This window comes from Agelaius phoeniceus, chromosome 35 (genome assembly GCF_051311805.1).
Source record: "Agelaius phoeniceus isolate bAgePho1 chromosome 35, bAgePho1.hap1, whole genome shotgun sequence".
Taxonomy (NCBI): domain Eukaryota; kingdom Metazoa; phylum Chordata; class Aves; order Passeriformes; family Icteridae; genus Agelaius; species Agelaius phoeniceus.
This window is the reverse complement of record NC_135299.1, coordinates 2,445,066-2,456,539: the sequence shown is the minus strand read 5'-3', so window position 1 is coordinate 2,456,539 and position 11,474 is coordinate 2,445,066. Positions and strand designations below refer to the sequence as shown.

At 68.8% G+C, this 11,474-nt stretch overlaps 2 protein-coding genes across 2 annotated transcripts in view; both read left to right on the top strand.

Moving 5' to 3' along the window:
- The window catches only part of LOC143696466 (uncharacterized), a 12,844-nt gene extending 9,730 nt beyond the window's left edge, over positions 1-3,114 (top strand). The window contains 2 exon segments of the mRNA XM_077192795.1: positions 597-1,391; positions 3,091-3,114. Of these exon segments, the coding sequence (XP_077048910.1) occupies positions 597-1,391; positions 3,091-3,114 (819 nt within the window).
- LOC129130544 (beta-1,4 N-acetylgalactosaminyltransferase 1-like) overlaps positions 1-9,918 on the top strand; it is a 12,371-nt gene extending 2,453 nt beyond the window's left edge. The window contains 7 exon segments of the mRNA XM_077192647.1: positions 1,211-1,347; positions 3,091-3,278; positions 5,994-6,134; positions 7,546-7,783; positions 9,572-9,659; positions 9,661-9,709; positions 9,711-9,918. Coding sequence (XP_077048762.1) covers positions 3,264-3,278; positions 5,994-6,134; positions 7,546-7,783; positions 9,572-9,659; positions 9,661-9,709; positions 9,711-9,788 — 609 coding nt within the window. The 5' untranslated portion in view covers positions 1,211-1,347; positions 3,091-3,263 and the 3' untranslated portion in view covers positions 9,789-9,918.
- The last annotated feature ends 1,556 nt before the right edge of the window (positions 9,919-11,474 follow it).

The following is an 11,474-nucleotide window of genomic DNA, read 5'->3' as shown; positions in this document are numbered from 1 at the left end:
TTCTCTGGGACACTCGGGGTACCCCCGATACCCACAGGGACATTTGGGGCATCCCCAAAACCCACAGGGACATTCGTGGGACCCCCAATGCCCACAGGGACACTTGGGCTACCCCTGGGACACTCATTGGGATCCCCAGCGCCCTCAGGGACATTTGGGGTACCCTAATGCCCACAGGGACACTCAGGGCCTCCCCGATGCCAGCAGGACACTCAGGGTATCTCTGGGACACTCGGGGTACCCCCAACATCCACAGGACATTCATGGGACCCCCAACATCCACAGGGACACTCGGGGTATTTCTGGGACACTTGGGGTACCCCCAATACCCACAGGGACACTTGGGGTACCCCCACTGCCCTCAGGGACATTTGGGGTACCCACAATGCCCACAGGGACACTCGGGGCATCCCTGGGACACTCATTGGGATCCCCAGCGCCCTCAGGGACATTTGGGGTACCCCTAATGCCCACAGGGACACTCGGGGTACCCCTGGTGCCCCCGTCGTTCCCGGTGTCTCCCGGTGACCCCCGCCTCTGGCAATCCCCGCCTCCCCCCGTGCCCCCCATGCCCCCAATGCCCCCCGTGCCCCCAGTGCCCCAATGCCCCCATGCCCCCAATGCCCCCAATGCCCCCCATGCCCCCAATGCCTCCAATGCCCCCAATGCCCCCATGCCCCCAATGCCCCCGTGCCCCCCGTGCCCCCAATGCCCCCTATACCCCCAGTGCCCCCTCTACCCCTGGTGCCCCCTGTGCCCCCGGTGCCCCCTGGTGCCCTCCTCGCCCCCTCGCCCCCATGCCCCTCTCGCCCCCCGGTGCCCCCCGTTCCCCCGATGCCCTCAATGGCTCCCTCTGCCCCCGATGCCCCATGCCCCCCGTGCCCCCCGCTCCCCCCCGCCCCCCGTGCCCCCCAATGCTCCCCGTGCCCCCCAATGCCCCCCCCCACCCCCCTCTCCCCCCCCTGCCCTCCTCGCCTCCCGTGCCCCCCGTAGCCCCGGTACCCCCGATGCTCTCCAATACCCGCGATGCTCCCAAATGCCCCCTCGTCCCCCGGTACCCCCGATGCTCCCCAATGCCCCCGATGCCCCCGATGCCCCCCGATGCTCCCCAATGCCCCCAATGCCCGGTACCCCCGGTGCCCCCTGGTGCCCCCGATGCCCCCCGATGCCCCCCGATGCCCCCCGTGCCCAGCCCCCGCTCGCCCTGCAGTGCAGTTCTCCACCGACGGTCACTCCGCCGCCTTCGCCATCCGCATCCGGCACCGCCCACGCCCCGCCTGTACGGCCCGGGCGGCGACGGCGACAGCGACGGGGACGGGGACAGCGACAGCGACAGCGGGGACGGGGGTGAGCACCGGGCTGCGCCCCGAGACCGGCCTGCCCTGCTCCCAGTGCTCCCAGTGCTCCCAGTGCTCCCATGCTTCCAGTGCAGTGCAGGCTCCCAGTGCCCCCAGTGCTCCCAGTGCCCCCAGTGCTCACAGGGCTCCCAGTGCCCCCAGTGCCCCCAGTGCTCCCAGTGCCCCCAGTGCAGTGCAGGCTCCCAGTGCCCTGATCCCAGTGTTCCCAGTGCCCCCAGTCCCAGTTCTCCCAGTACCCCCAGTGCCAGAATCCCATTGCTCCCACTGTCCCCAGTGCTCCCAGTGCTCCCAGTGCCCCCAGTGCAGTGCAGGCTCCCAGTGCCCCCAGTGCTCCCAGTGCTCTCAGTGCTCCCAGGGCTCCCAGTGCTCCCAGTGCTCCCAGTGCAGTGCAGGCTCCCAGTGCTCCCAGTGCTCGCGGGGCTCCCTCCCAGTGCCCCCAGTGCCAGAATCCCAGTGCCCCCAGTGCCAGTGCTCCCGGTGTCCCCAGTGCTCCCAGTTCCCCCAGTGCCAGAGTCCCAGTGCTCCCAGTGCAGTGCAGGCTCCCAGTGCTCCCAGTGCCCCCAGTGCCCTGATCCCAGTGTTCCCAGTGCCCCCAGTCCCAGTTCTCCCAGTACCCCCAGTGCCAGAATCCCATTGCTCCCAGTGTCCCCAGTGCTCCCAGTGCCAGAATCCCATTGCTCCCAGCGCTCCCAGCACTCCCTGCCCCCCCAGTTCGGGCTCCCAATGCTGCCAGTTCAGGCTCCCAGTGCTCCCAGCCCCCCCCAGTTCAGACTCCCAGCATTTCCAGCACTCCCAGTTCAGGTTCCCAGCACTCCCAGCCTCCCCAATTCAGCTCCCAGTGCTCCCAGTTCAGCTCCCAGCACTCCCAGCATTCCCAGTTCAGCTCCCAGTCCCCCCCGGTTCAGACTCCCAGCATTTCCAGCACTCCCAGTTTGGGCTCCAGTGCTCCCAGTTCAGCTCCAGTGCTCCCAGCACTCCCAGCCTCCCCAATTCAGCTCCCAGCACTCCCAGTGCTCCCAGCACTCCCAGTTCAGGTTCTCAGCACTCCCAGTCGCCCCAGGTCAGCTCCCAGTGCCCCCAGTGCTCCCAGAGCTCTCAATTCAGCTCCCAGCTCCTCCCCAGTTGAGACTCACAGCATTTCCAGCACTCTCAGTTTGGGCTCCCAGTGCTCCCAGTTCAGCTCCCAGCACTCCCAGTTCAGGTTCTCAGCACTCCCAACCCCCCAGTTCAGCTCCCAGCACTCTCAGCATTCCCAGTTCAGCTCCCAGCCCCCCCAGTTCAGACTCTCAGCATTTCCAGCACTCCCAGTTTGGGCTCCCAGTGCTCCCAGTCCTCCCAGTTCAGTCCCAGCCCCCCCAGTTCAGATTCCCAGCATTTCCAGCTCTCCCACCCCCCCCTAGTTCAGCTCCCAGTGCTCCCAGCACTCCCAGTTCAGGCTCCCAGTGCTCCCAGTTCAACTCCCAGCACTCCCAGCACTCCCAGTTCAGACTCCTAGCATTCCCAGCACTCCCAGTTTGGGCTCCCAGTGCTCCCAGTTTGGGCTCCCAGTGCTCCCAGTGCTCCCAGTTTGGGCTCCCAGTGCTCCAGTGCTCCCAGTTTGGGCTCCCAGTGCTCCCAGTGCTCCCAGTTTGGGCTCCCAGCACTCCCAGTGCTCCCAGTGCTCCCAGTTTGGGCTCCAGTGCTCCCAGTGCTCCAGTTTGTGCTCCCAGTGCTCCCAGCCCATCTCCCCCAGGGTACAACATCTCGGCGCTGGTGACCGTGGCCACCAAGACGTTCCTGCGCTATGACAAACTGCGGGGCCTCATCGCCAGCATCCGCCGCTTCTACCCCTCCGTCACCATCGTGGTGGCCGATGACAGCCAGAGACCCGAGCCCCTGGCAGGGCCACACCTGGAGCACTACCTCATGCCCTTCGGCAAGGTGGCACCTCGGGGACAGGGCAGGGGACGCGGGATGGGCAGGGACACAGAGCAGGGGACACGGGATGGGCAGGGACACAGACAGGGGACATGGGATGGGCAGGGACACAGACAGGGGACACAAGATGGTGGCAGAGACCCCAGACAGGGGACACGGGATGGCAGGGACACCCGCAGGGGACACGGGATGGGCAGGGAAACAGAACAGGGGACACAAGATGGGCAGGGACAGAGGCAAGGGACACGGGATGGGCAGGGACACAGAACAGGGGACACGGAATGGACAGAGACACCCACAGGGGACACGGGATGGGCAGGGACACCCGCAGGGGACCCGGGAGGGTGGCAGGGACACAGACATGGGACATGGGAGGGTGGTGGGGACACGGGAGGGTGGCAGGGACACAGACAGGGGACACAAGATGGGCGGGGACACAGACAGGGGACACGGGATGGGCAGTGACACCCACAGGTGACACAGGATGGGCAGGGACACAGACAGGGGACATTGGATGGACAGGGACATCCACAGGGGACACGGGATGGGCAGGGACACCCGCAGGGGACACAGGAGGCTGGCAGGGACACAGACAGGGACAGAGGATGGGCAGGGACACAAACAGGGGACACGGAATGGGCAGAGACACCCGCAGGGGACAGAGGATGGGCAGGGACACAGACAGGGGACACAGACAGGGGACATGGGAGGGTGGCAGGGACACACACAGGGGACACAAGATGGGCAGGGACACAGACAGGGGACATGGGACGGGCAGGGGACACAGACAGGGGATATGGGAGGGTGGCAGGGACACAGACAGTGGACACAAGATGGTGGCAGAGACCCCAGACAGGGGACATGGGATGGGCAGGGACACAGAGCAGGGGACACGGGATGGGCAGGGACACAGACAGGGAACATGGGATGGGCAGGGACACAGACAGGGGACATGGGAGGGTGGCAGGGACACAGACAGGGGACAAAGATGGTGGCAGAGACCCCAGACAGGGGACATGGGAGGGACAGGGACACCCACAGGGGACACGGATGGGCAGGGACACAGACAGGGGACACGGGATGGGCAGGGACACCCACAGGGGACATGGGATGGACAGGGACACACGCAGGGGACACAGACAGGGGACACGGGAGGGTGGCAGGGACACAGATAGGGGACATGGGATGGACAGGGACACCCTCATGGGACACGGGATGGGCAGGGACACAGACAGGGGACATTGGATGGACAGGGACACCCACAGGGGACCTGGAAGGGTGGCAGGGACACAGACAGGGGACACAAGATGGGCAGGGACACAGACAGGGGACATTGGATGAGCAGGGACCCCCACAGGGGACAGGGGAGGGGCAGGGACCCAGACAGGGGACACAGGAGGGTGGCAGGGCTGGGGGATCCTGGGGAAGGGAACATGGGGTCCATCAGGGCTGGGGTCCCCGGGGATGGGGGACACAGGGGGACCTTGGAGAAGGGGACACGAGGGGATCCCGGGATGGGCACACTGGGTCTGTCAGGGCTGTGGTACCCAGGGATGGGCACACGGGGTCTGCCAGGGCTGTGGTACCCAGGGATGGGCACACGGGGTCAGTCAGGGCTGTGGTACCCAGGGATGGGCACATGGGGTCTGTGGTACCCAGGGTTGGGCACACGGGGTCTGTGGTACCCAGGGATGGGCACACGGGGTCAGTCAGGGCTGTGGTACCCAGGGATGGGCACACGGGGTCTGTCAGGGCTGTGGGGTCCCAGGGATGGGCACACGGGGTCTGTCAGGGCTGTGGTACCCAGGGTGGGCACACGGGGTCTGTCAGGGCTGTGGTACCCAGGGATGGGCACACGGGGTCTGTGGTACCCAGGGATGGGCACACGGGGTCTGCCAGGGCTGTGGTACCCAGGGAAGGGCACACGGGCTCTGTCAGGACTGTGGTACCCAGGGATGGGCACACGGGGTCAGTCAGGGCTGTGGGGTCCCAGGATGGGCACACGGGCTCTGTCAGGGCTGTGGTACCCAGGGATGGGCACACGGGGTCTGCCAGGGCTGTGGTACCCAGGGAAGGGCACACGGGGTCTGTCAGGGCTGTGGTACCCAGGGATGGGCACACGGGGTCAGTCAGGGCTGTGGTACCCAGGGATGGGCACACGGGGTCTGTGGTACCCAGGGATGGGCACACGGGGTCTGTCAGGGCTGTGGGGTCCCGGGGATGGGCACACGGGGTCTGTCAGGGCTGTGGTACCCAGGGATGGGCACACGGGGTCTGTGGTACCCAGGGATGGGCACACGGGGTCTGTCAGGGCTGTGGTACCCAGGGCTGGGCACACGGGGTCTGTGGTACCCAGGGAAGGGCACACGGGGTCTGTCAGGGCTGTGGTACCCAGGGATGGGCACACGGGGTCTGTCAGGGCTGTGGGTCCCAGGGATGGGCACACGGGGTCTGTCAGGGCTGTGGGGTCCCGGGATGGGCACACGGGGTCTGTCAGGGCTGTGGTACCCAGGATGGGCACACGGGGTCAGTCAGGGCTGTGGGGTCCCAGGGAAGGGCACACGGGGTCTGTGGTACCCAGGGCTGGGGGATCCTGGGGTCTGTCAGGGCTGTGGTACCCCGGGAAGGGCACATGGGCTCTGCCAGGGCTCAGGGTGGCACCGCGGGCACTGCGGGTGTGGGGCCGTGCCTGAGGCTCCGCGCTGCCCCCCCTGGCAGGGCTGGTTCGCCGGGAGGAACCTGGCGGTGTCGCAGGTGACCACCAAGTACGTGCTGTGGGTGGACGATGATTTCATCTTCACGGCCCGCACGCGGCTGGAGAAGCTGGTGGATGTGCTGGAGAGAACCAGCCTGGACCTGGTGCGGGCACGGCGGGCACCGGGGGGCACCGAGGGGCACGGGGGGTGGAGGGTACAGGGGGCATGGGGGGCTGCAGGGGGCATGGGGACATGGGGGGTACAGGGGGGTACAGGGGGCACCGGGGGTGAGGGGCACTGGGGGGGGCTCCAGGGGTAATGGGGGACATGGGGAAGGGGGGGCTTCAGGGGCAATGGGGGGCACGGGTGGGTACAGGGGGTACCGGGGGCTGCAGGGGGCACCGGAGGGCACAGGGAGCAGGGGGTATGGGGGGCTGCACGGGGGGCATGGAGGGTGGAGGGTACAGGGGGCTGCAGGGGCACCGAGGGGCACGGGGGGCATGGGGGGTATGGGGGGTACAGGGGGCACCGGGGGCTGCAGGGGGCACGGAGGAAGGGGGTGCCACAGGCAGGGCCCTGTGGTTCCTGTGCCCAGTCCCAATGCCCAGGTGGGGGCTCGGGGGGGTCCCGGTGCCCAGGTGCTGGCACAGCCCCATCCCATCCCATCCCATGGATCCCATCCCATGGATCCCATCCCATCCCATCCCATCCCATCCCATGGATCCCATCCCACCCCATCCCATCCCATCCCATGGATCCCATCCCATGGATCCCATCCCATCCCATGGATCCCATCCCATCCCATCCCATCCCATCCCATGGATCCCATCCCATCCCATCCCATGGATCCCATCCCACCCCATCCCATCCCATCCCATCCCATCCCATCCCATCCCATCCCATCCCATCCCATCCGATCTGGGCAATGCCAGGCGCTCCCGGGAGTCCTGGGCGCTCCCGGGTGCTCCTGGGCGGTCCCGGGGGTCTCTGAGGGGTCCCGGGCGGTCCAGGGGTCCCTGGGGGGTCCCGGGTGTCCCCCCCAGGCGTCTCTGGGGGTTCCTGTCAGTCCCGGGCTGTCCCGGGCGATCTCAGTGCTCCCGTGGGTCCCGGGCGTTCCTGGGGGTCCCGTGCAGTCCCGGCCGATTCGGGCGGTCCCCGGTGCTCCCATGGATCCCGACCTGTCCCCGGTCGACCCCATAGCCCCTGGTGGTTCCGGGCTGTCCCGGCCTATCCCAGTGCTCCCGGTGGTCCCGGCCGCTCCCGGTGCTCCCGTGGGTCCCGGGCAGTCCCGGCCGCTCCCGGTGCTCCCGTGGGTCCCGGGCAGTCCCGGTCGCTCCCGGTGCTCCCGTGTGTCCCGGGCTATCCCGGGCAGTCCCGGTGCTCCCGTGGGTCCTGGGCGGGTCCCGGCCGCTCCCGGTGGTCCCGGGCAGTCCCGGGCAGTCCCGGCCGCTCCCGGTGCTCCCGTGTGTCCCGGGCAGTCCCGGCCGCTCCCGGTGCTCCCGTGTGTCCCGGGCAGTCCCGGGCAGTCCCGGCGGTGCCGGTGCCCCCCTCCCCACGGCGGCGCTGTGCCGCAGGTGGGCGGCGCGGTGCGGGAGATCACCGGTTACACCACCACGTACCGGCAGCGGCTGAGCGTGCGCGGGGGCGGCGCGGGCGGGGATTGCCTGAGGACCCGGCCCGGCTTCCACCACCGCCTCGCCGGATTCCCCGCCTGCGTGGTCACCGACGGCGTCGTCAACTTCTTCCTGGCCCGCACCGACAAAGTGCGCCAGGTGGGCTTCGACCCCCGCCTGCGCCGCGTGGCGCATCTCGGTGAGCGCCGGGGAAACGGGAACGGGGCTGGGGGGCCCGAGGGGGCTGGGGGCGCCTGAGGGGGCTGGGGGGGCCTGAGGGGGCTGGGGGGGCCTGAGGGGTTTGGGGGGTCTGGGGGTTTGGGGGGTCTGAGGGGTCTGGGGGTGCCCGAGGGGGCTGGGGGTGCCTGAGGGGTTTGGGGGGTCTGGGGGGTTTGGGGGGGCTGAGGGGTCTGGGGGTGCCCGAGGGAGCTGGGGGTGCCCGAGGGGGCTGGGGGCGTCTGAGGGGGCTGGGGGCGCCTGAGGGGGCTGGGGGTGCCTGAGGGGTTTGGGGGGTCTGGGGGGTTTGGGGGTGCCCGAGGGGGCTGGGGGTGCCTGAGGGGTTTGGGGGGTCTGAGGGGTTTGGGGGTGCCTGAGGGGTTTGGGGGGTCTGGGGGGTTTGGGGGGTCTGAGGGGTTTGGGGGTGCCTGAGGGGTTTGGGGGGTCTGGGGGGTTTGGGGGGTCTGAGGGGTCTGGGGGTGCCCGAGGGAGCTGGAGGGGCCTGAGGGGGCTGGGGGTGCCTGAGGGGTTTGGGGGGGTCTGGGGGGGTTTGGGGGGTCTGGGGGGCCTGAGGGGTTTGGGGGTGCCTGAGGGGGCTGGGGGTGCCTGAGGGGTTTGGGGGGTCTGGGGGAGCTGGGGGTGCCCGAGGGGGCTGGGGGTCGGTCTAAGGGGGTCCCAGAGGGGTGCCCGAGGGGTCTGGGGGCGCCTGAGGGGTTTTGGGGGATCTGGGGGAGCTGGGGGTGCCTGAGGGGGGCTGGGGGTGCCTGAGAGGTTTGGGGGGTCTGGGGGGTTTGGGGGGTCTGGGGGTCAGTCTAAGGGGGGTCCCAGAGGGGTCCCCAAGGGGTCTGTGGGTGTCTGAGGGAGCTGGGGGGTATGGAGAGGCTGGGGAGTGCGTGAGGGGTTTGGGGGGGCTGGGGGTCAGTCTAAGAGGGTCCCAGGGGGTGCCTGGGGGGGCTGGGGGTGCCCGAGGGTTTGATGTGGCCTTGGGGGATCAGTGTAAGGTGGTCCCGAGGGGTTTGGGGGTCAGTCTAAGGGGGTCCCAGAGGGATCCCAGAGGGGTCCTGGGATGCCCGAGGGGTCTGGGGGATCAGTCTGAGGGGTCCCGGAGAGGTCTGTGGGGTCTGGGGTCAGTCCCGGGGGTGCTCAGGGGGTCTGGGGTCAGTCTAAGGGGTGCCAGAGGGGTCCTGGGGTGCCTGAGGGGTCTGGGGGTGCCTGAGGGGTCTGGGGGCTCAGTCTGAGGGGTGCCAGAGATAAGGGGGGTGCTGGGGTCCCCCATAATTCAAAACGTCAGAGATGAGGGAGGATCCTGGGTACCCCCCAATTCAGGGGTCATAGATAAGGTCATAGACCCCCACAATTTGGGAGGTCAGAGATAAGGGGGGTGCTGGGGTCCCCCACAATGGGATCAGGGATTAGGGGGTGCTGGGGTCCCCCACAATGGGATCAGGGATACAGGGGGTGTTGGAGTCCCCCTCAGTGGGGTCAGGGATAAAGGGGGTGCTGGGGTCTCCCACAATGGGATCAGGGATTAGGGGGTGCTGGGATCAGAGACAATGGGGTCAGGGATAAAGGGGGGGTGCTGGGGTCCCCCACAATGGGATCAGGGATTAGGGGGTGCTGGGGTCCCCCACAATGGGATCAGGGGGTCAGAGCTAAGGGGGTACACTGGGATCCCCCCCCCATGGCCCCACGGGATCAGGGTCAGGCCCAGGCACCCCAGGCCACCTCTGAGCCCATTTTTGGGGGTACCCCCTGTGCCTCCCTCCCCCAGAATTCTTCATCGACGGCCTGGGGGTGCTGCACGTGGGCTCGTGCGAGGACGTGGTCGTGGACCACGCGTCCAAGCTGGCGCTGCCGTGGCGGGCGCTCGGAGGGGGAGCGCCAGTACAACCGCTACCGGTACCCCGGCCGCCCGCGACGACAGCGTGCGCCTCAAGCAGCGCCTCTTCTTCTACAAGAACCGCTTCAAGTGCATGGCCGGCGACTAGCGGGGACACCGGGACACCGGGGACACCAGGGACACCGGGCTGGGGACACCGGCGACACCGGGAACTCCAGGCGGGGACACCAGGGCTACCCCGGGCTGGGCCAGCAGGCGCAGACACCCCGGGGACACCGGGCATGGTCACCAGGCAAGGGACACCGGAGCTACCGGGGCCACCAGGCAGGGACACCGGAGACGCCACGGTCACCAGGCGGGGTCACCCTGGAGCCACCGAGCGGGGACACCTCGGGGACACCGGAGCCATTGGGGACACCCCAGGGACACTGGGCATGGTCACCAGGCAGGGACACCAGAGCCACCACGGTCACCGGGCAGGGTCACCCTGGAGCCAATCAAGTGAAGACACTTTGGGGACACCGGGCATGGTCGCCAGGCAGGGACACCAGAGCCATCGGGGCCACCAGGCGGGGTCACCCTGGAGCCATCGAGCGAAGACACCTCGGGGACACTGGGTCATGGTCGCCAGGCAGGGACACCGGAGCCATCGGGGACACCCCAGGGACACCGGGCATGGTCACCAGGCAGGGACACCAGAGCCATCGGGGACACCCCAGGGACACCGGGCATGGTCACCAGGCAGGGACACCAGAGCCATCGGGGCCACCAGGCGGCGTCACCCTGGAGCCATCGAGCGAAGACACCTCGGGGACACTGGGCATGGTCGCCAGGCAGGGACACCGGAGCCATCGGGCCACCGGGTGGCGTCACCCCAGGGACACCGAGCGGGGACACCCCAAGGACACTGGGGACACCAGGCAGGGCCACCGGGGACACCACGCCGGGACACCCCAGGGCCACCGGGCGTGGTCACCAGTCCTGGCCAGCCCTGGGCACCGCGCGGCCACCGGCGCTGCCACCCCCAGCGGTGGTGACCATGCCTGGTGACACCAGGCCGCCACCCCCCTGTGGGACACGCCAAGGACATCGCTGAGCCCCCGGCCACTGCTGGCCAGCCCTAGGTGCCACCGGCTGCTGGAGCTGCGGTGGTGCCACCCCCGGGGGGGTGACACAGAGGTGGCACCGGGTCACCACCCGACAGGGAGGTCACAGGACGCGCCAAGGACATCGCTGAGCCCCGGGCTGCTGATCCCCCCGGCCACATCAAGGGTCACTGCTGATGGCCACCCCTGCGGTGTCCCCAGAGCCACCCCCAGGGCCACCGACCCCTATGGGCCACCCCTGCGGTGTCCCCAGAGCCACCCCCAGGGCCACCGAGCCCAATGGGCCAGCCCTGCAGTGTCCCCAGACCACAACCAGGGGCCACTGGCCACATTTGGGTCACCCCCAGGGCCACCAACCCTGATGGGCCACCTCCTGTGGGCCACCCTGTGATGTCCCCAGAGCCACAACCGTGGCTACTCCATGGGCCACCCCCAGGGCCACCATTCCAGGGCACCAACCCCGGGGCACCCCTGGGGTGGCTCTGCCCCCTTTGGGCCACCCCACGGGCCACCCCCACCCCCGGGGTGGCCACAGGGCCTCTGGGTGACACAGGGGTGGCAGCTCCAGGGCCACTGCCACCATGGGCCACCTCAAGAGTCACCGCCCCCATGCGCCACCATCTGTGGGACACCCCCAGGACCTCCCCCTGCCCTGTGGCCACGCCCGGGGTCATCCCCAGGGTCACCCCCAAAGTCACCCCCAAGGCCACCCCCGGGGTCACCCCCAG